At 41.4% G+C, this 24,069-nt stretch overlaps 2 protein-coding genes across 3 annotated transcripts in view; one reads left to right on the top strand and one right to left on the bottom strand.

Annotated features, from left to right (window-relative positions):
- Positions 1–1,024: 1,024 nt before the first annotated feature.
- Positions 1,025–4,150, bottom strand: LOC135552575 (golgin subfamily A member 6-like protein 2). 2 transcript variants are annotated; one of them, XM_064984278.1, is made up of 2 exons: positions 1,813–4,150; positions 1,025–1,651 (listed from the first exon to the last, which is right to left on the bottom strand). In XM_064984278.1, exons 1-2 carry the CDS (start codon positions 3,025–3,027, stop codon positions 1,622–1,624), a joined length of 1,245 nt encoding a protein of 414 aa, XP_064840350.1. In that variant the 5' UTR covers positions 3,028–4,150; the 3' UTR covers positions 1,025–1,621. The 2 variants fall into 2 exon arrangements, with proteins under 2 accessions (XP_064840350.1, XP_064840351.1); XM_064984279.1 differs by having other exon boundaries at positions 1,025–1,648.
- Positions 4,151–4,152: 2 nt separating this feature from the next.
- Positions 4,153–24,069, top strand: part of LOC135552577 (prostacyclin receptor-like) — a 54,240-nt gene continuing 34,323 nt past the window's right edge. The window contains exon 1 of the mRNA XM_064984280.1: positions 4,153–5,493. Within this exon, the coding sequence (XP_064840352.1) occupies positions 4,666–5,493 (828 nt within the window). The 5' untranslated portion in view covers positions 4,153–4,665. The remainder of the gene's footprint in view (positions 5,494–24,069) is intronic.

Below are 24,069 nucleotides of genomic sequence, written 5' to 3'. Positions count from 1 at the left end.
CCCTCTCATGGTGCCAGGGAGCACGGGGGAATGATAGCGAGACGGGATGGACAGATCAGGGGAAAGGGGTAGAGAGGCCTTAGCTTTTCTTTACTGCATGCTCTGCTCATACGTTTGATAAGAGAACGTAGCCGACAAGAGGAAAATGCAACACATCAAACATTTTGGTACAGTCTTGTTGCTACATCAAAGGTACTGCATGTGTTCGGGCATTTCAAAGTGCAGGGCCTTTATTGTAACATTTCACAGCATCTTTTTTGGGGGCCAGTAACTCAAGCGAAATGCTGTGTCACACAACTAAGAAGCAGGGCCAGCCCATTCAAATGACAAACAGTTAGCTGCGTGATGGGACATAGGTTCTAGAAACAAACTCTTACCACAACCCAACAACCATTGGGTGAAAAATTGGTCCACCATTCAATGCATTATACAGTCCAGAAAATGACTGCTTAAAAGGTGAAAGGTAAACAGAATGCTGCAGAGGCAAAACAGAGCTACCCAAATGTTATGACTAATTTGGCAGCTATGACGGGTTATGTTTGACGGCAGCGTTCCGCAATGGAAAAGGACACACTATGGCGAATGGCAGCAGGTGCACTTAGTGTGAAGCTGCTGCGGATTTTTTGATTTTTCATATAATTCCAACACGCTCTGTGGGCATATAAATCTTTTATAATGAGAGCCTGTAACAGGCCTCGATAGGCAAATAGGCCGCCAGGCAGACTGATCATTCCTGGAGACTGTGTGTATCCTACTGTTGGCAACATCATGTAATAGATGTTGTTCAAAAATTAGCTCTGTGGGACAAACTAGTGCCCCGGGGTGCAGATGAGACAGATATAGGAAGAAGCAAAGTAATGTTTTGATCAAACAGGTGGAGGTAAAGTTCAGTTCTCCCTTCTGTGATAAGAACTTCACACACACTCGGAAGTACAGTCTTTCAAATAGAATCAGTACGTCAGTCAAGTTACCTTTCATTGCATTATTCAGTAACCACATTTTGAAATAAATACGAACAAATAACTCAAATGCTCATAATATTTAATTGATGAAGTATTCCACTAAATGAAAGAAGACAGAATTTAAATTTTAACCAGTGCCAGCTGACGGTATTTACTTTTCCATCTGTGTTGCATTCTGACTTCTTCTTCAGTTGTCTGGGATGTACGCCATGTGATTTTCTTTGCCATGTGCTTTTTTTCAACAGCTTTTCTCTCTCTTTCTCCCTCTGTTTCCTTTCGTTATGGTCACTTGATGTGTACTGGAGGCGAAGTCAGGTGCAGGAGAGCAGAGTGAAGTGAACAGGCTCACACATTATTCCGGTAAAATATCAAAAGCACAAACAACGTGCCCAAAACACGGAACATAGACAGATGTCTGGCGTGTAACATAAACACCAATAGACAAAATACACGTAACACATACAATCTTACACAAAGACACGATGGGGAACAGAGGAATACATACATGTAGATTGAATGGGGAAAGAAAACCAGGTGTGCAGGGAACAAGACAAAACAAATGGATACATGGAAAATGGAGCAGCGATGGCTAGAAAGCCGGTGACGTCGACCGCAGCCCGAACAAGGAGAGGAGGCGACTTCGGCGGAGGTCGTGACAGTTATAGTTCCTTGTCAGTTTTAGTTTCCTTCTGAAAGAGAAAGTCCATACATGTTAATCAGTGATCTGAGATATTATTATTAGTCATTCTCTAGCATGCAGTCAACTTAATCTATTGAATCTGATAGTATAATCATTAGGAGGTGACTTGTGACCGCCCTGAAGTGTGACTGGTTTAACGGAGTACTGTACCTGTGGCTGCTCTTGCTCTTGCTCTCCGAACCTCAGGACAGTCTGCATCTGGTACAGCTTTATGTATGCCTCTTTCATCCTCTCCACCATATCTATCTTCTCTATTGGCCATCTGTCTTTCTCCCTTTGCATTTTCTCAATTTCACTACTCTTTCTCTCCCGCTCCCATGTAAGCGCCAACCTCTCCTTTTCCATCTCCCATCCCTTCTTCTCTTGTCCATGCAGGCAAAGAATCCGCATCTTTTCTCTTTCCAGGGCTTCTATCGCACTCTCCATTTCTCTCAGTTCAATCATCCACACCTCTGCTGCCTGTGTGCTCCTTCTCTTAATCTCCTCCTTCTCCTTCTCCTTCATCCATCTTTCCCCCTGTTGATCCCAGATTCTTTGTAGGCCAGCCTTGGCCCATCTCCCCCTGTCCTCCTTCCAGCCTACTGAGGTCTGATTCCTCTCTAGGTCTGCTTTGGCCAAATCTGCCTTCAAACCATTTCTTATGAGGTTCCATCCATTCCTCTCTCTCACCCTCTCCTTCACCACTCTTTCATTCTCAGCTAACAGTCTCTTCTTGTTCTCCACTCTCAACCTCCATAACTTGGCCAAGGACATGTTCACCTTTGATACCTTGCCCATGAAGGTTTGTGTGTCGGCTGCTGCACTTTCTCTGTGTTTGTCCAACACCTCTCGCTGCCTTTCATTCTCTGCTAACAGCCTCGTGTTCTCCACGGTCAACTTCCCTATCTTGGCCAAGTGCAGTATGTTCTGCATTGTCACCTTTGTCATCTTGACTTCTAGATGTTCTTTCTCTGCCTCTAAGCTTTCTCTCTGTTTCTCCAACATCTCTCTCTTCCTTTCGTTCTCAGCTAACAGCTTAGTACTCTCCACTGTCACCTCTCCTATCTCGGCCAAGTTCAGTATGTTCTGCACCTTCAGCTTTGCCATCTTGAGCTCCATCTTCTTTCTGTCTGACACTACGCTTTCTCTCTGTTTCTCAAACAACTCTCTCTCTAGCTTCCATTGGTAGTGGTGTACCTCAATAGGAGCCTCAGTCTCCCTTATCTGCCTCAGCAACTCTTCAATTAACCTTTCACCTTTGCTAGCTCTGGTTCCATCCTCACCTTGTTGACTTCCTCCAACACCTCTCTCTCCAGCTTCCATCGGTTGTGGTCTACCTTGTTTCCAAGTCTTAATCTCCTTTCTCATTGTCAGCAGCCCTTCCATTTGTCTTTGTCTTTCTTTCTCTTATTCCCCCCTCATCATGTTGCCTTTCTCCATCTCCTCACTTTCAGTCAATTATTTATCCAGTGTACTAACCCATCTCTGCATTGATATATGGAGCAACATGTAGTAGTTATTTTTGATTTGTTCCTGTCATTTTCTTAAAACTGTTAGACCATGCCAGATTTCGAACTTCAGTTACCCTCAGGGTAATTGGTATAATCTAGTAAATGCTAGTGAGTAGGCCTACTTTTACTGATTTACTTAAAAGCCTGATTTTTTTTTTTTTTTTTACACATTAGGCTATTGTTTTCTGACCAGCTATTGGGATTCATTCTCCAGATTCAGTCTCACCTCCGCAAATTTCGTCCAATTACAAAGAGTTTAAAAAGTATACAATTAAGTTATGGTTAAGTGAATGATCACGTTTTTTTTCGTTGGTTCTTCTGTTTGTTGTAACATTCTAGAGTTGTAATATTTAGCCAAGGAATCTTGCCTAATTGTTGCATCATAATGAGATTGGAATTGTGGTTTGAATTCTGTATTCTGGTTTAAAATCTCAAAATTCAAAAGATTTTAGAACGATATTTAAAATAATCCTAGACACGTTATACATAGCTGTACACAATTCTAGCCCATTAATTAGGTATACAATTTATAAACCATTAATTTTCCGGAAAATAAATTCGGTTTATTTCAAATAGATTCAAACTAAATATTACTTTGTAAGTAATTACATGTTTTTTATTTTTAAAAATTACAGAAAAATATTCCACGGCGGTTCTTGTTGTTCATCAATAGGTGGCCGTGCCCTCTTAATGTTTTATTTGTTGCGTAATGGTTAGAGAAAAATAAAGAATAATAAGATTTTGCCATATGCAAATAATGAAACATTTTAAACCCTACCAAAAATTACCTCGAAAAACGGACGGTCATGTATCATTTATAATAAGTAATCTGACCTAAAGTAGTATTTTTAATCGTCTCGGAGACTACGAGAGAGAATGAATGTGAGTGCGTAGAAGAGAGAAAGGGAGAGCGGGCTACGCGTGGGCGCGAAGGAGAGCGCTGAAAGTGGCACGCGCACTACCTAGTTTATCTGTAGATGTCAGACAGATGCGTGCGACAGTCGGAGAGTTTCAGTTTTAGAGGAAGGATATTAAACGTTAGCGTTTGCACTGTCGCCAACGGAGTCTGTAGGACAGACTGAGCAAAAGATAAGGAATGGCAGTTGATATTTGTCGCCAATTGAGAGCCGTCTGGTAAGAGTTGAGAGCTTGTTTCGTTCTTATACACAGGTGTTATTTATTACTCATGAATGCGAATATCATTTGAACTGCCCTTACGTCGATTTTCTGGATTATATAGGCATAGATATACATTTTGCACGGACACAATTTGGGCGAAATCCACTGATTCAGCAATGCCATCCCATTGGCCACAGACGTCAATTCAATGTTTAGTTGTGATTTACAGTTGGTTGAGTTATCACTAACGTGAATTCAACAAAACATGCCACGATGTCATTGGATTTAGGCAAAAAAAGGGTGACTTCAAGAGCTTGAGGGGGCAACACCACAACACAACCATTACAGCCTGACACACACACACAACCAACACAAACACACACTGAACCTCGGCATGCTGTCGAACGAGAGCTGCGAGAACAGCACCCATATCCACACGGACGGGAACCCGGTGGTGAGCACAGTGATGTTCATCCTGGGGGTGATGGGGAACTTTATCGCCCTGGCCATCCTGGGGGTCCACCAGAAGGAGCGACGCACCAAGTCCTCTGTCTTCTGCATCCTGGTGACGGGACTGGCCCTGACTGACCTGCTGGGAACCTGCTTCCTCAGCCCCCTGGTGTTTGTGTGCTATGCCCGCCAGCGATCCCTGCTGGGGCTCACTGGGGACCAGGGACTCTGTGGCCTCTTTGCCTTTGCCATGACCTTCTTTGGCCTGGCCTCCATGCTCATCCTCTGTGCCATGGCCGTGGAGCGCTGCCTGGCCATCAGCCACCCCTATTTTTACTCCAAGTGCGTCCGACGCAGCTTCGCCAAGGTGGCACTCCTGCTTATCTACATCTTCACCTGCGCCTTCTGTGTTTTGCCATTCTTCGGCTTTGGCCGCCACAAGCAGTACTGCCCGGGCACGTGGTGCTTCATCAAGATGGAGGCGGCAGGTGAGGGGGTGGACGAAGAGAGGAAGGTTCTGGCTTTCTCTTTGTCCTACGCCTCGCTCATGGCGCTGCTGATCGTGGCGGTGTTTGTGTGCAACGGCTCTGTGATTGTCAGCCTGTGCCGGATGCACCGCAGCCAGATGACACGGCGTGGTTCGGTGGTGAACGGAGGGAGGAAGAGGAAGATGAGTCTGGGCTGGTTCGGACAGGGGGAGGAGGAGATGGACCACCTGATGCTGCTGGCCTCCATGACGGTCATCTTCGTTGTCTGCTCCTTGCCGCTCACTGTGAGTTGATCTTTCTCTCTCTCTCTCTCTCTCTGACCCATATCCCTGTGTGTGCATGTTTATGTGTGTGTACGCGTGGCTCCTGGCTATGACTGACACATCATCTGTGACTCAAACTCTTATGACTTTCACTGTCTTCACTTACTTTCCCTGTGACTGACGTCTTTCTCTTACTAACTCTTAAATCTTTAACTATTTGTGTCTCTTCAATTGTCTTATCTGTATGTGATTCTGTCTGATACCTAGTTGTGAACCTAGAGTACACTGTCATACTGTGGCTATTAGCCATTCAAAACCACTTCTCTCAACTCCTGATATCACTCCATGCACACGTCATGTTAGCGTTCTGTGTAAACAATGGCATGCCACGCCGTCATGCTCACTGTTAGATCTCTTTGGTGTTTTGATATTGAAGTGAAATGAGAACCGCCCTGTTTTTAAGAGAGTATCAGATCTGGGGGAAATCTTTGTTCCCAGGAGGAAACTGTTTAAAAAAACAAGCAGGCCAGTCTCCTCTCCTCTACTCCCATGAGGCCGTTCATTATAACATATCCACTCCCCAGAGAGGTTTATCCCTTGGTTGCATAACCAGACAGTCATTATTTGGATAGTAAATAAAACTGAACCTTGATGTTTTGCCCCTCTAATTGAGAGGTGTGTGCTAAATCTGTCAGCCCTGGAGGACTGGATCTGGCCCCTCCCTCCCTTTCCAGAGGGCCATGGGTCGGGTCCCTTGTTGGGCTATCCCTACCTGTGGGTGTTGTTCACTGGGTTTGACACGGACCTTTTGGAGGCAGCTTCCTGTCCCTGACTCTGGCCCTTCTGACTGTCTCACACACACACACACACATTTATAGAACTACAGATAAAGTGAGGGTTGATACCAAAACAATCTATGTTTTGCTGAAAGTCACTGTTTTGAGTGTACACGCTAAATAAGCTTGTCAGTTTCCTTTTGAACTTAAATCAATCTTGATTTGTTCAACTAAGGACATTCCAGTTACCAAAGTATTTAGAGTAACTACAAGGAATGAGGGTAATTAACTGTAATGTCAACTGTCCCTTTTTCTATAAGGGACAGTTCAATACCAACCATCTCCCTGAGGTCTCTCTGCTACCTGTGGGTGATACTCCATGATGAGACAGGAAGTTGACAGGGAGGTTTTTAAGGAACTCTGTTAGTGTAGTCTCAGTCAGGATCTGTGGTTGATATCTGAGGGAAATATACAGGCACGTCCTGGCTCCTGAGTCATTCCTTCGACCATACGGTATCTGTGGGGGTAGAATTTCCTCCACCTTCCAGCAATGATTTGGCATACCTGTTGAAATCCAAAGCTAACCAAATACTTCTAAATGTGTAGGTAGTCAGCTTGATTCACATGCAGATGGTAAGAAACATTCCCCTGCAGATTGGATCTGGGCCTGTGATACCTGAGCAGGGCCGGCTCCACGCATAAGTGACATAAGCAGTCACTTAGGGCCCCAGGCTGCTCGGGGCCCCCAACCCCCCCAAAATGTGTGTGTGTATATTTATATTGGCTGATTAATCGGTATCGGCTTTTTTTTGTCCTCCAATAATCGGTATCGACGTTAAAATCATAAGCGGTCGACCTCTAGTGTGTGTGTGTGTGTGTGTGTGTGTGTGTGTGTGTGTGTGTGTGTGTGTGTGTGTGTATGTATATATATATATGCGCACACACACACACACATACTAGAGGTCGACCGCTTATGATTTTAACGTCAATACCGATTATTGGAGGACAAAAAAAAGCCGATACCGATTAATCAGCCAATTTGATTTGTTATAATGACAATTACAACAATACTGAATGAACACTTATTTTAACTCAATATAATACATCAATAAAATCAGTTTAGCCTCAAATAAATAATGAAACATGTTCAATTTGGTTTAAATAATGCAAAAACAAAGTGTTGGAGAAGAAAGTAAAAGTGCAATATGTGCCATGTAAGAAAGCTAACGTTTAAGTTCCTTGCTCAGAACATGAGAACATATGAAAACTGGTGGTTCCTTTAAACATGCGTCTTCAATATTCCCAGGTAAGAAGTTTTGAGTTGTAGTAATTATAGGACTATTTCTCTATACCATTTGTATTTCCTATACCTTTGGATGTTCTTATAGGCACTTTGGTATTGCCAGTGTAACAGTATAGCTTCCTTACGTACCTCTCCTCGCTCCTACCTGGGCTCGAACCAGGAACACAATGACAACAGCCACCCTCTTAGCAGTGTTACCCATGCAGAGCAAGGGGAACAACTACTCCAAGTCTCAGAGCAAGTGACGTTTGAAACTCTATTAGCACGCACCCCGCTAACTAGCTAGCCATTTCACATCACATCGTTACACCAGCCTAATCTCGGGAGTTGATAGGCTTGAAGTCATAAACAGCAGCGCTGCTGGCAAAATGCATGAAAGTGCTGTTTGAATGGATGCTTATGAGCCTGCTGGTGCCTACCAGCCTACTACTACCTACTCAGACTGCTCTATCAAATCATAGACTTAATTATAATATAATAACACACAAAAATACGAGCCTTAGGTCATTAATATGGCCGAATCCGGAAACTATCATCTCAAAAACAAGATGTTTATTCTTTCAGTGAAATATGGAACCATTCCGTATTTTATCTAACGGGTGGCACCTATCAGTCTAAATATTCCTGTTACATTGCACAAACTTCAATGTTATGTCATAATTACGTACAGTTCTTGCAAATTAGTTCACAATGAGCCAGGCGGCCCAAAATGTTGCATATACCCACCCTGACTCTCCGTGCAATGAACGCAAGAGAAGTGACACAATTTCACCTGGTTAATATTGCCTGCTAACCTGGATTTCTTTTAGATAAATATGCAGGTTTAAAAATATATACTTCTGTGTATTGATTTTAAGAAAGGCATTGGTGTTAGGTATGGTTAGGTACACGTTGGAGCAACGACAGTCCTTTTTCGCGACTGCGCACTGCATCGATTATATGCAACGCAGGACACGCTAGATAAACTAGTAATATCATCAACCATGTGTAGTTATAACTAGTGATTATGATTAATTTTAATGCTAGCTAGCAACTTACCTTGGCTTCTTACTGCATTCGCGTAACAGGCGGGCTCCTTGTGAGGCAGGTTGAATCCCTGAGCTGACAAGGTAAAAATCTGTCGTTCTGCCCCTGATCAAGGCAGTTAGCCCACCGTTCCTAGGCCGTCATTGAAAATAAGAATGTGTTCTTAACTGACTTGCCTAGTTAAATAAAGTTTTTGATTTGTTAAAAAAGTTTGAAATATCCAATAAATGTCGTTCCACTTCATGATTGTGTCCCACTTGTTGTTGATTCTTCACAAAAAAATACAGTTTTATATCTTTATGTTTGAAGCCTGAAATGTGGCAAAAGGTCGCAAAGTTCAAGGGGGCCGAATACTTTCGCAAGGCACTGTATTTTGCTTAGTAGAACTACTTAAGTGTTGCTCTCCACTTTCTGGAGGACCAAGTTTTTTTTAAATCAGTGGAATAAGAGTATGATACCTAAGGATATGGAGAAAACACCTGTCTCCAGATTACAGTTGTGGACAGGTGTCTTTTATACTGATAAGTTCAAACAGGTGCCATTAATACAGGTAATGAATGGATGACAGAGGAGCCTCTTAAATAAGAAGATACAGGTCTGTGAGAGCCAGAAATCCTGCTTGTTTGTAGGTGACCAAATACTTATTTTCCACCATAATTTGCAAATAAATTCATAAAAAATCCTACAATGTGATTTTCTGGATTTATTTTCTCATTTTGTCTGTCATAGTTGAAGTGTACCTATGATGAAAATTACAGGCCTCATCTTTTTAAGTGGGAGAACTTGCACAATTGGTGGCTGACTAAATACTTTTTTGCCCCACTGTAGATACTTTTGTACCTGTTTCCTCCAACATCTTCACAAGGTTGTTTGCTGTTGTTTTGGAATTGATTTGCACTTTTTGCACCAAAGTACGTTAATCTCTAGGAGACAGGACGTGTCTCCTTCCTGAGCGGTATGACGGCTGCGTGGTCCCATGGTGTTTATACTTGCGTACTATTGTTTGTACAGATGAACGTGGTACCTTCAGGCATTTGGAAATTGCTCCCAAGGAGGAACCAGAATTGTGGAGCTCTACAATTTATTTTCTGATGTCTAGGCTGATTTCTTTTGATTTTTCCCATGATGTCAAGCAAAGAGGCACAGAGTTTGAAGGTAGGCTTTGAAATATATCCACAGGTACACCTCCAATTGACTCAAATGATGTCAATTAGCATATCAGAAGCTTCTAAAGCCATGACATAAGTTTCTGGAATTTTCCAAGCTGTTTAAAGGAACACTCAACTTAGTGTATGTAAACGTCTAACCCACTGGAATTGTGATACAGTGAAATAATCTGTAAACTATTGTTGGAAAAATGACTTGTGTCATGCACAAATTTGGGCCTAACCGACTTGCCAAAACTATAGTTTTGTTAACAAAACTTGTGGTGTGGTTGAAAATGGGTTTTAAGGACTCCAACGTAAGTGTATGTAAACTTCCGACTTCAACTGTACGCCTAGTGTCCTGAAACAGGTCACATTTGGTTGTGCATCAACAATTTTTCTGTTATGTCAGTCACTGACATGCACTCAATTAGCAATGACCGCTCATCATTTTTTTAATTGGTAAGTTAGTCTGGCCAGCTATCTAAACATGCAGTAATCGTGGCTGAATACCAACCAGGTACGCCAAATCTCGTTTAGGGCTCCCAAAAGGCTAGAGCAGGTTCTGCCTGATGGAAATTTAAGCCAGGATACATCCAGAGTGTCATGTCAAGGCCGTTAATCTGGTGAATAATTTATTAGCTTGTTATTAAGGAATCATCCAACTGACTCACACAACACCTCAGACATGCCGGTGTGTGTGTGTGTGTGTGTGTGTGTGTGTGTGTGTGCCTGCGAGTGCGTGCATCTGTATGTGAATATGACTATGAATGGATGAGAGCGAGGTAATGGAGGAGTGTGTATCGGATGAGGCGAGTTCAGCACAGTGCATGTCAAAACAGTAGTATCTCCTCCCAGCTAAGCCCAGCTGCTTTGCCTACAGCCCCGGGCCTATAGTTAGGATGTGGGGTTAGAGTGTAAGACTGCCCGCCTTTCTGGAGCTGAAAGACTGTTGGAACATGACGGAAACCTGAGCAACAGGAGATGCAGGATGGAGGAAAGAAACTAGTTTTGGAACTATAGTTCCCTCTTTAATATGGTATTAATATGATAAGAGTGTATTTGTATTTATTATGGATTCCCATTAGCTGCTGCCAATACATTCACAGATTTCACAACACACTGTGTGCCCTCCACCTATACCACATATATACAATAGAAAATCCATGTGTGTATGTATGCATGTGTCTGTGCCTATGTTTGTGTTGCTTCACAGTCCCCGCTGTTCCATAAGGTGTATTATGGAACAGCGGGTGTATTTTTTTAAGACATTTTTTAAACTAATTTTACTGCTTGCATCAGTTATTTGATGTGGAATAGAGTTCCATTTAGTCATGGCTCTGTAGTACTGTGTGCCTCCCATAGTCTGTTCAGGACTTGGGGACTGTGAAGAGACCTCTGGTGGCATGCCTTGTGAGGTATGCATGGGTGTCCGAGCTGTGCGCCAGTAGTTCAAACATACGGCTTGGTGCATTCAACATGTCAATACCTCTCATAAATACAAGTAGTGATAAAGTCAATATCTCTTCCACTTTGAGCCAGGAGAGATTGACATGCATATTATTGTTAGCTCTCTGTGTACATCCAAGGGCCAGCCGTGCTGCCCTGTTCTGAGCCAATTACAATTTTCCTAATTCCATTTTTGTGGCACCTGATCAGTAGTCCAGGTGTGACAAAACTATTGCCTGTAGGACCTGCCTTGTTGATAATGCTATTAACAAGGTAGAGCAACGCTTTATTATGGACAGATTTCTCATCTTAGCTGCTGTTGTATCAATATGTTTTGACCATGAGTTTACAATCCAGGGTTACTCCAAGCAGTTTAGTCAACTCAACTTGCTCAATTTCCACATTATTTATTACAAAATTTAGTCGAGGTTTAGGTAGTGATGCACCGATATGACATCTCTGCGGTTAGCCTTCAAAATAAAAGAATGACATAAATATACTATTTGTATTAATTTGCATTACTGTCAATGACATACTGTTATTTTGAAGGCAAACCGGAAATTCCACTATTGTGCCTAATCCTTATTGTGGCTAGCTTCACAACCCATAACCCGGTGCGGTCGAGCCTCACTAGCCAGATGAAGCTAGTTGGCTGCTTATAAAACGTTAGGGCAACAGGGTTAAGTTGCTGACTAGCTATTTATTTTCATGAACTGAAGTTCAATTTCAATAGGCGAACAAGTGGCAACCTAGCTAGTACTTACTCACAAGGATTCCTAAATCATTGCTAAAAATGAAAATGACTGCAGGTTCTACTGGTCATTTGTTTTCAGGCTGGTTGTATTGGTGCTAGCTAGGTACCAAGCTAAAGCTAGCTATCCCAGAAGTTGCGGTCGAACAAATGATGCTTTATTCCCAACTCGGTATTGTAAACACATTGTTTGTGGCCAGTGTTTGCTTGTTTGCCGACCTTTTTTTAACAGATTTGACAGTGCTACCGTATCTCTTGACACGCAAAGACCCAAACAGCATTCCGTAGTATGTATATTGTCAAGCTAATGGCAGTGACGCTATTACTGTGTAACTCCAGTAGGGCAACATCTGGTGCTTGACCAGTTGGCGAAAGCCAACATCACCCGTGCCAGAGAACGGTTGATTGTCAAGGGCAATGAATAGCATTATCTTTGCTTTAATGGATTTCGCCTTTGAGTTGTCTCGCTGAAATTTTGCTACCCTTTTAAATGACTGGTCGACTTGTTGACTCGATCCACACAGCAGACATTGTGGGCTAGTTTAGGAATGCTGTGTTGCACGTATAGCGCAAAGTTTTACTTGGCGTCATTACGTCATGTACCTACGTTATATAGGTATGCACGTCAGCTTTGACATCGGTTTTGCACATCGGGGCGTTAAAATAGACATCGGCCGATACCGATGTTGGTATTTGAAGCTAATATCGCCCAATTCCGATATGTTCACTGATTTTTATGTCGTGCATCCCTAGGTTTAGGGTTTAGTGAATGATTTGTCCCAAATACAATGCTTTTAGTTTTATAAATATTTAAGACTAACTTATTCCTTGCCACCTACTCTGAAACTAACTGCAGCTCTTTGTTAAGTGTTGCAGTCATTTCAGTCGCTGTATTAGCTGACGTGAACAGTGTTCAGTCTTCCTACATAAATAGACATATTGGATTTACTCAAAGCCAGTGGTATGTCTTTAGTCAAGATTGAAAAAAGTAAGGGGCCTAGACAACTGAACCTGGGGAATTCCTGATTCTACCTGGATTATGTTGTAGAGGCTTCCATTAAAGAACACCCTGTGTGTTCTGTTAGACAGGTAACTCTTCATCCACAATATAGCAGGGGGTGTAAAGCCGTAACACATACGTTTTTACAGCAGCAGACAATCGATAATGTCAAAAGCCACACTGAACAGCCCCCACAATCTTTTTATTGTCCATTTCACTCAGCCAATCATCAGTCATTTGTGTAAGGCTGTGCTTGTTGAATGTCCTTCCCTATATGTGTGCTAAAAGACTGTTGTCAATTTGTTCACTGTAAAACAGCGTTGTATCTGGTCAAACACCAATACTTTCCAAAAGTTTACTAAGGGTTGTTAACAGGCTGATTGGTTGGCTATTTGAGCCAGTAAAGGGGGCTTTACTATTCTTAGGTAGGGGAATGACTTTTGCTTCCCTCCAGATCTGGGGGCACACACTTTCTAGTAGGCTTAAATGGAAAATATGGCAAATAGGAGTGGCAATGAGAGAGTCTAGTTTATGTAATGCTCTTACCACTTCTGTCAATACTGAGCACACACATGCAGACTCACAGGCAGGCCGCCATCTCTCTGTCTAGTTCTTATTAATGGAATGCAAACACGTTGATGTAACACTATACAGTAGAGCACAATGCCAGGCGCTGAAGAATAGATGCTTTTCTCACAGCGGTCTGCTTTCAGCACCGCCACAAGATCTAGTGAGGCTGGCTGGAACAAGTGAATTTGAGAGAGATGGAAAGAAGAGATAAATATGGTGCTTTTGGCTGATAACATGTTTGCTTTCAGTCTGTCTACTCTGCAACAGATGGATGGGGTGAGGGAGGGAGGAGAGAGAGGTTGAAAACCAGAAAGAGAGAGAGATGAGTTCACTGGACTGATGCTGCTTGATACAGTGTCGGGCATTTCCATGTAAAAGGCTCCATGACCACTAACATGAAGTTTATAGGAGCATATCAAATTTGGTGTCAACTGAAAGCTAAGACTTATTTTTTTATGAAGGCATATATCATTTGTTCAACCTTTTTCCATCTTAAAAATGTGGAATAAGTAAAGTCTTTCTGGTCAACTAGATGGAAAAGGGGTCTTGTCTTCTGGAAGTTTAAGAAATATTGCTTTTGTCTTGTCATTCTGTCACCAGAAATAATTAAAGTTTACAGAAGTAACAAGTAAAGGTAGACCTACCAATTAGTTATGTTTTTACTGATAACAATTTACTTTGATTTATTAGGTGATTCAAATGTCATTCATTCTGTTACCAAATCGGTAACAGAATCACCAAATAAGCAGTAACAGAATGACTGCGACTGAATTGGCTACAACTGGAATTCATAGTAGTCACAAACCACAGTCACCTTCTACTGTCCTTTCTTCCGCTGGCATACTGTTATGCTGTGCTCATAACTGTTTTCTTTCTGTTGCAGGGGGTTAAAAGCAAGTGTCTCTTCTCCCTCTCCATTTAATGTCACCTCTCCTAGCTCTAACCGACACCTACCCATGAGCCCCCTCTGTTTCCATTTACTGTAATCAGACCGTTCACCTACTGACACCCGATGTTGAAAATGGACATTGAAATTTGGTCAGTTCAAATCTGAGCCAATCATAGCCCAATGAATCAACATTGTTTCAACGTCATTTAAATAAAAACAATTGTGACCCTTAATTTATCAATCAAGTTCAAGAGAGGAGCGAAAACCCGCAGACAATCAGACCTCCTTGGAATGAGTTTGACGAGAATTATTGTATGTTAATCCACTTCGCTTACTGTAGTTCAATAACCAAAATATATTTATTTAAACTCAATGTGTCATGTCATAGCTAGCACCCCATTCTTTCTGCAGACATCTTTGAATCTTAATTCCGAGTATATGTAAATATTAAATAGTTTTTGGAAAACTTGGTCACATAAAAAACAGAGGGAGATTTTACTGTAATTCTGTAACCAAACTGTACAACTGTACTGTTCTTTGAGTTAATGTATTTTCGTAAAGATTTCAGTGGAAAATGTTCAAAGTGGTCCCTGTGTTGTGTGGTTTGTTTAATTTTGCAATACAGTGAAAAAATATGAGTCTTACTTTCATTCTGTTAATTTCTCTGCACTAGTTCCTGAGTGCAATAGTGGTTAGAATCAGTCTTGTTCCCCAACAGTATGTTTCATCCAGACAGAAATGCGGTTGTTTTAATTAATCAAATTGTATTTTTCAAATGCCCCCAATATTTTTTTTTATTGAACCTTTATTTAATTAGCAATTCAGTTAATAACAAATTCCTATTTTACAATGACGGCCTACCCTGGCCAAACCCGGTCTAAGGCACTGCATCTGTGCAAGAAGCGTCACTACAGTCCCTGGTTCGAATCCAGGCTGAATCACATCCGGCCGTGATTGGGAGTCCCATAGGGCGCCGCACAATTGGCACAGCGTCATCCGGGTTTGGCCGGGGTAGGCTGTCATTGTAAATAAGAATTTGTTTTTAACTGACTTGCCTAGTTAAATAAAGGTTACATTTTAAACTTTTCAACTGTTCCAGGGGGACATTCAGACAAGTCTTGTGGGGCTTTGTGGGCGCCCTACAGCAAAATAACCAACATGTATGTGTTTGCGGGAGTCCCACCTTTCATTTGAAAGTGTAGCACAAAATATTTGGGCGCTACACACAAACGTTGGCAGATTGGCTTTTCCGACTTCAGACGAGCCCCAAAACACTTGTGGTGGTTGTAGAGCAAAACACCATCTCGTTCATGAGTCTCATCTTTCCTATCAAGTGGTCATAATAGTTTATAGGCCAAACCGTTTGAATGCGACAGATGATTTTGTGAGAAGAATGATTTTGATGTCTCATGGTCTGATAAACACTGCTCTAGCTCTATTCCCCTTTCACCGCATATGCGGAAGTGCAACATTGGCGGATGCGGATGGATTGAGACGCATCCAATGCAAAAAACAGATCTCTAGCTTAAATGGATGGATTTTATGGGGATTTTTTTTAATGCTAATTTGATTTCCGCAGAGGCCGCGGACATCATCTCTAGGGGGTTAAAGATGCATTATGCAGAAATCGCTCCTCCATTTCCCAGTTGCTAAAATTATAATAGTTCTATAGTTCCTAATTAGTTCCTAATTCCAGTTTGTGACAAAACAAGTAAGTATAGTGTAAAGAATCATTGCACCATGTAAACCGCTGTGAAATATATTTTCCATAACCAAAAATATTGTATTTTCAGCTGTTTGAAGCTGGTGTACTAAAGTGAAAGGTGCAAAAAACTCAACTTAAGAACGGTCAATCTAATTGAAACCAATCTATAACTTACATTTCTATGTGAATTTGGTCGGGTCCCCCCAAAAAAGTTACATTGAAGCTTTAAATAGCCTTAACTATAGGCTATCTTACAAACTAATGTTACTGTATTTATTCAAGCCATGGCCACATTGAGGTCACTGTAACAATAAATGTCTTATGTAATCATAGAAAGCATACATGTTCAGGATTAGCATGCAAAGGTTCCAGCTTTATGGACAATGCTATAATAATCTGCAACAGCATTTATCACTTGCACTATGTACATTATTGTCATTTAAACTGCAATCCAGGATATTTGGTTGTGTTATTAGATGAAGCACAGTGAAAGTGTCTGACATTCTAGTCCCATTTGAACTTTGTTGTGCTTATAAGTGGTTAAAAGTGTAGTGAGAACATATTTTGATGACCACAAAACCAAAATCTGACATTGATTTTCCATTGGAGGTTGGTTGTGCTTTTAGATGGTTGAAAGCATTGTGATAATACCTTGGCAATTTAAACACATTTTTGGGTGAAAATAGGTTGTGATCTAATTGATCAACACTTTCAACCAAATATTACCCAATTCTACATGTTGAAATGACGGTGTGCCCAATGGGATACAATCAAAGCGTCTACATTTTGTTATTTGTACTTAATTACGACAATTATCTATATTTATTTAACTTTGAAAATGTGGAGTATGTTGTGTCGATCGTTAGGGGGAAAAAACAAGTGTATTCCTTTAGCGATTTAATTTTAAGGCAGCAAAATGTGATCACTGTGCAGGGTTTGTGTAGACTTTCACTATAGGCACTGTATCTATCATCTCTAGGTAGCGCACATGTATTGCTGTGTGCATGTTCGTTCACCCTCTAGTTAGTCAAATGGGGATGATGAGTGTAGTTTACCCACATGAAAAAATACTATAGTATTCACTGTAGTGTTTTTGTGGACTTTACTGTAGTATTCCCTGTAGTGTTTTTGCAGAGTAAAGTCTGCAAAACCACTGCAGTGAATACTGTAGTATTTACTGTTTTTGCAGACATGACTGTAATATTTAGTTTCCTATGGTATAAATACTTAATGTAGTATGCTGTCGTTTTTTTGCGGACTGGTAAATTTTTCATGACCTGTAGGAAGGTCGGACTGAGGTCTGAACGGATAGTTCTAAGCTTCTGCTCTTTTCTATAAACTGTATGGAACACAATAGGGCTCGCTCCAAGAACCTCTTATCCCTTAGGCAGTGTGATAAGAATCATACAAGTTGATAGTATCCTCCTCTCAGATAACAAACCACGTATAGGAGTGAAAGATGGAGTACAAGCACTGGCTGGACAGGCTCTTAGTGTAAGGTGTCTGTGCAGTGATCTGATCCATTGTTTTGGCCTGTGTTATTGCTCTGAGTCTTAGTGGACAGAAGCTCAGTGGGTAAGGACCTCCACATCAGCGGATTGACATCACACTCACTCAAATAATTTTGAGGAATTGACCACAGGCGCTGTCCATTGACCAGCATGCCTTATAATGCTGTTGTCATAGTTCCACATGTCTAGTGTGGAGTATTCCAGAGAGTAGATGTGCTGTGTGAAAGAGAGAACAAACTCACTTCCATGACCTCCCCCTGCCATCTCACTTTTTTTTTACTGTAGTAAATACTACAGTATACAATTGACATATTCCTTGCCCATTCCCCACCCCCATATCGCAACTTGTGCCATCCATAAGTGAGAAATCTAAATATTCTGTTCCCTAATGGTAATTGAAAAGAACAGAAACTCTGAACTATCTGTTCAGAACCCAGTCCTACCTACCTACAGGTTGTGGAATATTTGCTCTTTTAGTATATTTCCAGTAGGTGTCCTGAAGGAGAAAGCCTTCTATGTAAACTATATAGTAAATACTACAGTAATGTCTGCAAAAACACTACAGTAAATCCTACAGTATACTACAGTCCGTAAAGACACTACAGTAAATACTACAATCTGCAAAAATGCTACATTAATTACTATAGTATATACTACAGTTTTTTTCTTTTATTACAGTATTTATAGTTAGCACTGGGTGATAATGACTAGAGGTCGACCGATTTAATCGGAATGGCCGATTTTAATTAGGGCCGATTTCAAGTTTTCATAACAATCGGAAATTGGTATTTTTGGACACCGATTTGGACAATTTTTTTCTGTATTTTTTTAACACCTTTTATTTAATCTTTATTTAACTAGGCAAGTCAGTTAAGAACATATTCTTATTTTCAATTACGGCCTTGTACTCCAATATAGGAACGGTGGGATAACTGCCTTGATCAGGGGCAGGAGGACAGATTTTTACCTTGTCAGCTCAGGGATTCAATCTTGCAACCTTACGGTTAACTAGTCCAGCACTCTAACCACCTGCCTCACAAGGAGCCCGCCTGTTACGCAAATGCAGTAAGAAGCCAAGGTAAGTTGCTAGCTAGCATTAAACTTATCTTATACATTAACAATCATAATCACTAGTTAACTACACATGGTTGATATTACTAGTTTATATAGCGTGTCCTGCGTTGCATATAATCGATGCGGTGCGTATCGTTGCTCCAATGTGTACCTAACCATAAACATCAATGCCTTTTCTTAAAATCAATACACAGAAGTATATATTTTTAAACCTGCATATTTAGCTAAAAGAAATCCAGGTTACCAAGCAATATTAACCAGGTGAAATTGTGTCACTTCTCTTGCGTTCATTGCATGCAGAGTCAGTGTATATGCAATAGTTTGGGCCGCCTAATTTGCCAGAATTTTACGTAATTATGACATAACATTGAAGGTTGTGCAATGTTACAGGAATATTTAGACTTATGGATGCCACCCGTTAGATAACGAAATTTCTGTAAATTTCCCGGAAAGTTTCCAACCCTTTGCATCTGTAGCCGGAGTATCACTTTAAACAAACCAAACATTGAAATACCGTTATAGAAGGTAAAGTAAAAAAAAAGAAAACGGTCAATGCATCAATACTGGTACAGCGCCCAACCCTATTTATACTAGAGTTAACTGTAAATACTACAGGGAAGTCAGTATTTATGTTATTGTAATTTTATCATGTGGGTGAAGCAGCAGTGAGCAGCATAACGAGAGACCTAATGCAACAATAAAGCAAGGCAGCAACACATGACAATGCAACATGACAACAACATGGTAGCAAGACAACATGGTACAAACATTATTGGGCACAGACAACAGCACAAATGGCAAGAAGGTAGAGACAACAATACATCACGCAAAGCAGCCGCAACTGCCAGTAAGAGTGTCCTTGATTGAGCCTTTGAATGAAGAGATGGAGATAAAACTGTCCACTTTGAGTGTTTTGTTGCAGCTCGTTCAAGTCGCTAGCTGCAGCGAACTGAAAAGAGGAGCGACCCAGGGATGTGTGTGCTTTGGGAACCTTTAACAGAATGTGACTGGCAGAATGGGTGTTGTATGTGGAGGAGGAGGGCTGCAGTAGGGATCTCAGATAGGGGGAGTGAGGCATAAGAGGGTTTTATAAATAAGCATTAACCAGTGGGTTTTGCGACAGGTATACAGAGATGACCAGTTTACAGAGGAGTATAGAGTGCGGTGATGTGTCCTTTAAGGAGCATTGGTGGCCAATCTGATGGCCGAAGGGTAAAGAACATCTGCTCGAGAGCACCCTTATCTGCCGATCTATGAATCACATCTCCGTAATCTAGCATGGGTAGGATGGTCATATGAATCAGTGTTAGTTTGGCAGCTGGTGTGAAAGAGGAGCGATTACGATAGAAGAAACCAAGTCTAGATTTAACTTTAGCATGCAGCTTTGATATGTGCTGAGAAAAGGACAGTACCATCTAGCCATACTCCCAAGTACTTGTATAAGATGACTACCTCCATCTCTAAACCCTCAGAGGTAGTAATCACACCTGTGGGAGAGGGGCATTCTTCTTACCAAACCACATGACCTTTGTTTTGGAGGTGTTCAGAACAAGGTTAAGGGCAGAGAAAGCTTGTTGGACACTAAGAGAGCTTTGTTGTAGAGTGTTTAAAACAAAATCTGGGGAGGGGCCTGCTGAGCATAAGACTGTATCATCTGCATATAAATGGATGCGTGAGCTTCCTACTGCCTGAGCTATGTTGTTGATGTAAATTGAGAAGAGCGTGAGGCCAAGGATCTAGCCTTGGGGTACTCCCTTGGTGACAGGCAATGGCTAAGACAGCAGATGTTCTGACCTTATAGACTGAGCTCTTTGAGAGAGGTAGTTAGCAAACCAGGCCAAAGACACCAATACTCCTTAGCCGACCCACAAGAATGGAATGGTCTACCTTATCACTCGAGATACAGTATCACTCGGGTTCCCGAGTGGCGCAGCGGTCTAAGGCACTGCATCTCAGTGCAAGAGGAGTCACTGCAGTCCCTGGTTTGAATCCAGGCTGCATCACATCTGGACAAGATTGGGAGTCCCAAAGGGCGGCGCACAAATCCCAGCGTCGTCCGGGTTTGGCCGGCGTAGGCAGTCATTGTAAATAAGAATTTGTTCTTAACTGACTTGCCTAGTTAAAAGTAAAAATCAAAGGCTTTGGCCAAGTCAATACAAATAGCAGCACAACATTGCTTAGAATCAAAGGCAATGGTGACATCATTGAGGACCTTTTTTAAGGTTGCAGTGACACACCCATAAACGGAAACCAGATTGCATACCATGTAATCACATGAACTAAGCAGATACCGACTGTGGGATCTGAGTGGGAAAGAAGTCAAAATCTCAGTGACACTGAGGCTGCTTTGGTCAAAGATTATCTAGAGGTATTTTCTGTTCTCTGGTAATGTAATGCCAACTGGCATTCACCTGTCAATAACTGCTAGTGCAGCATGTGTGTGGAGAAGTCATCCAATCATCCATTCATCCATTTTAAAGGTCAAGCCTTACTGGATGGAAAGAATACTGTAAAGGGGAGGGTGAGTGAAATACTTACACAAGCCAGAGCCTCCATTTAGTCCCAGGTGCTCTAGGCAGGGCTGATTAGAAATAGATAACCCTATTGTCAGGCGTATCCAAGTCTCTAATGGAAAGGTCAGTGTGTAATGATACAAAGCCAGCTTTTGTGACCTGAACAATGAGAATTCCCACTCTGGATGAATTAGGACTCACACACACCAGCATAGCGGAGTCTCTGTGTCTGTCTCCACCCTCTAGATCTAGTGGTAATTGCTGTGCCCAAAGGCTCCCAGGCAGTGGTAGAAAAAGTACTCAATATTGTCATACTTGAGTAAAAGTAAAGATACCTTTTTTTTTATAGAAAATGTGTAAAAGTGAAAGTCCTCTGTAAAAGTGTTAAAAAAAGTATATATTCTTAAGTAACAAAAGTAAATGTAATTGCTAATGTATACTTAAGTATCAAAAGTGTAAATGATTTCGAATTCCTTATATTAAGCAAACCAGACGGATAGCCAGGGGAACACTCCAACACTCGTAATACAAACAAAGCATCTGTGTTCAGTGAGTCCACCAGATAAGAGGTGGTAGAGATAACTAGGGTGTGTGAATTGGACAATGTTCATGTCCTGCTAAGCATTAAAATCTAACAAGTGCTTTTGTGTGTCAGGGAAAATATATGGAGTAAAAAGTACATTATTTTCTGTAGGAATGTATTGAGGTAAAAGCTTGTCAAAAATAGAAATTTTAAAGTACAGATATGCCCAAAAACTACTTAAGTAAAAATACTTGGTACTACTTAAGTAGTTTACATCACTACTTCCAGGCCCAACTCTTGTCTTTAAATGTTGTTGTGTTATGGCTCGGTGAAACACAATGTTCTGTTTAGTCTAAATACCTAACTGCTAACAGACAACTAGGGTTTGGCAGTGCACAACCTCAGCCACCACAGATGTGATGTTTGGTGCGTCACACTTTCTACCTACCCCAGTACCCACACTTCCAACGTGTGGCACAGGGGGATTAACGTACACATATCACAGGAGCAGGAAAGATATATCCTGCAGGATAAATGACCACCCACCCTTTATCGTTGGCATCAAGATAATAATAATTGCCAGTGGTGAGCAAGTCCAGGAAGATCTTGAACAGATATGGCACAGAGAGTGAGTGAGAAAGAGAGGGAAACTGAGGTCTTGAGAGGGGGAGAGAGCTCAATCCTTCTTCCTCCTCTCTGAGATCACCATCACCTTAAAGGCATCCTCATTTGGGAAGAGAGAAAGAAAGAGCAAACGCAAGTAATTTCTCTTGACATCCCCAAGCCATTGTTTCCTGAGCGAGATGCGTTTCATTTTCCCAGTCAGTCACTCCAATGGCAAACATCACTCCATAGATTTTGCTCAGGTTTCAACGCTGAGTTGAATGTCATTGAGAGAACATTTAAAAAAAGTCTGTAATCTGTTTTTTTTTCTTGTGCCGTAACTGACTACAGTTCAGTAAAAACAAAACAATCTGAATGCATGTAACTGACCTTTTTGTTGTGATCAGAGTATATGTAACTGATTTACATCTAATCATTTACTCCCTAACCCTGTGTGCAAATAGCTCACTTCTGTCTGTCACCTGACCCCTGACAGTCTCCACATCGGGCCCTTTAATATGCATGCATAATGCAACGTGCCTCCCTTGCCCTTGGCTGATCCTTTCCATATTGTGAGATTCCTGAAAACACTTCTCTCGTGTAGAAAGCTCTTTTCGATTAAACGTCTCAGATGGAAATAGATAGAGGTGATCCAGGGACACTCTCCAAACCTAACCCTAAAAAAGGACCTTTTAACCTCCATAAATCTCCAGTTATGGTTATGGTGGATCAGACATCACCATGAGCCATGCTCGCATAACAGCTGGAAGCATGATGCCACACTGTTAGTCCTATTGACTTCTGGTTGCCCTCCGTCTTCAATAAGAGGTGGCGCAATCGGCTGAAGTCTTGCAAGCTGATCAATCGATGGCTCAGGACTCATTTGTTGAATTATTTACTGACTTTGCTAGCAGGGGGTCCTTACCAGCTGGTGGTTTGTTTGGGGAATATATTTATTTGTCGGTCTGGTGAATGATGGAGCTGCAGGGAAGTGGCTGTGTTTCCAGAGGTTAGTCATAGAGAGAGGAGTGATGTATTAACATGAACATTTACAGACCTCATTTCAAAATGTATATTCACTGAAATAATATCCAATGTACTCTAGTTAGTCCATTTCTTTTACATTAGCCTCTATGTTGTGTATATGTACAGTCAGATCCCAAATTATTGGCACCCTTGAAAAAAGACTACATAAAATTAATAATAAAAATATTGAGCAACATTGTATGCCAAACATGTTTTACTAATACAGTTGATCTGATAAAGAGATTTAGTTTACAATTTGACTTCTTATCTGTGAAAAAGATAGAGGTCAAAAGGATTGCCACACCTGCCTGTTTTCAATATGCCGGCACCCTCCCCTTGTGAGGATATGACAAATTGGAAAACACATTGGGAGGGATCTTAGACCAGGGGTTCTCAACCTTTTTAGGGCCTTGGACTCCTTTTGTGATAGCAAATTCTTCATGGACCCCTCTCATAATCAGAAAACCACCCGAGTGACATAAAAATAGCATACACGGAGTTGCATTTTGACTTTGGCAGTGCATGGCCTGACAAAGTTTTGGGAAGTTTTTGTTGCAATTTTCAATCTGTCTCTTTTTCATGGGACATATATTTTTGTTGTTGCAGCTTCAAGGCTAATGTCCTGCATTTCTACACATTTTGCCATGAGGCAGAACACGTTTCATAATTTTTCATGTTTAGTTTGGAGTCTTCTGGAGAGTAGATGTGCTCTTTGAAAGAGGGAACCAACCCA

The sequence above is a fragment of the Oncorhynchus masou genome, chromosome 13, assembly GCF_036934945.1.
Source record: "Oncorhynchus masou masou isolate Uvic2021 chromosome 13, UVic_Omas_1.1, whole genome shotgun sequence".
Taxonomy (NCBI): Eukaryota; Metazoa; Chordata; class Actinopteri; order Salmoniformes; family Salmonidae; genus Oncorhynchus; species Oncorhynchus masou.
This window is presented reverse-complemented; position numbering and strand designations above follow the sequence as displayed.

Coding starts and splice junctions, on each gene's coding strand:
- LOC135552575 (XM_064984278.1), bottom strand. CDS start 3,027: ATGGAAGGGCTGCTGACAATGAGAAAGGAGATTAAGACTTGGAAACAA. Junction 1,652..1,812: donor AAGAGCAAGAGCAGCCACAG/GTACAGTACTCC, acceptor TTTCTCTTTCAG/AAGGAAACTAAAACTGACAA.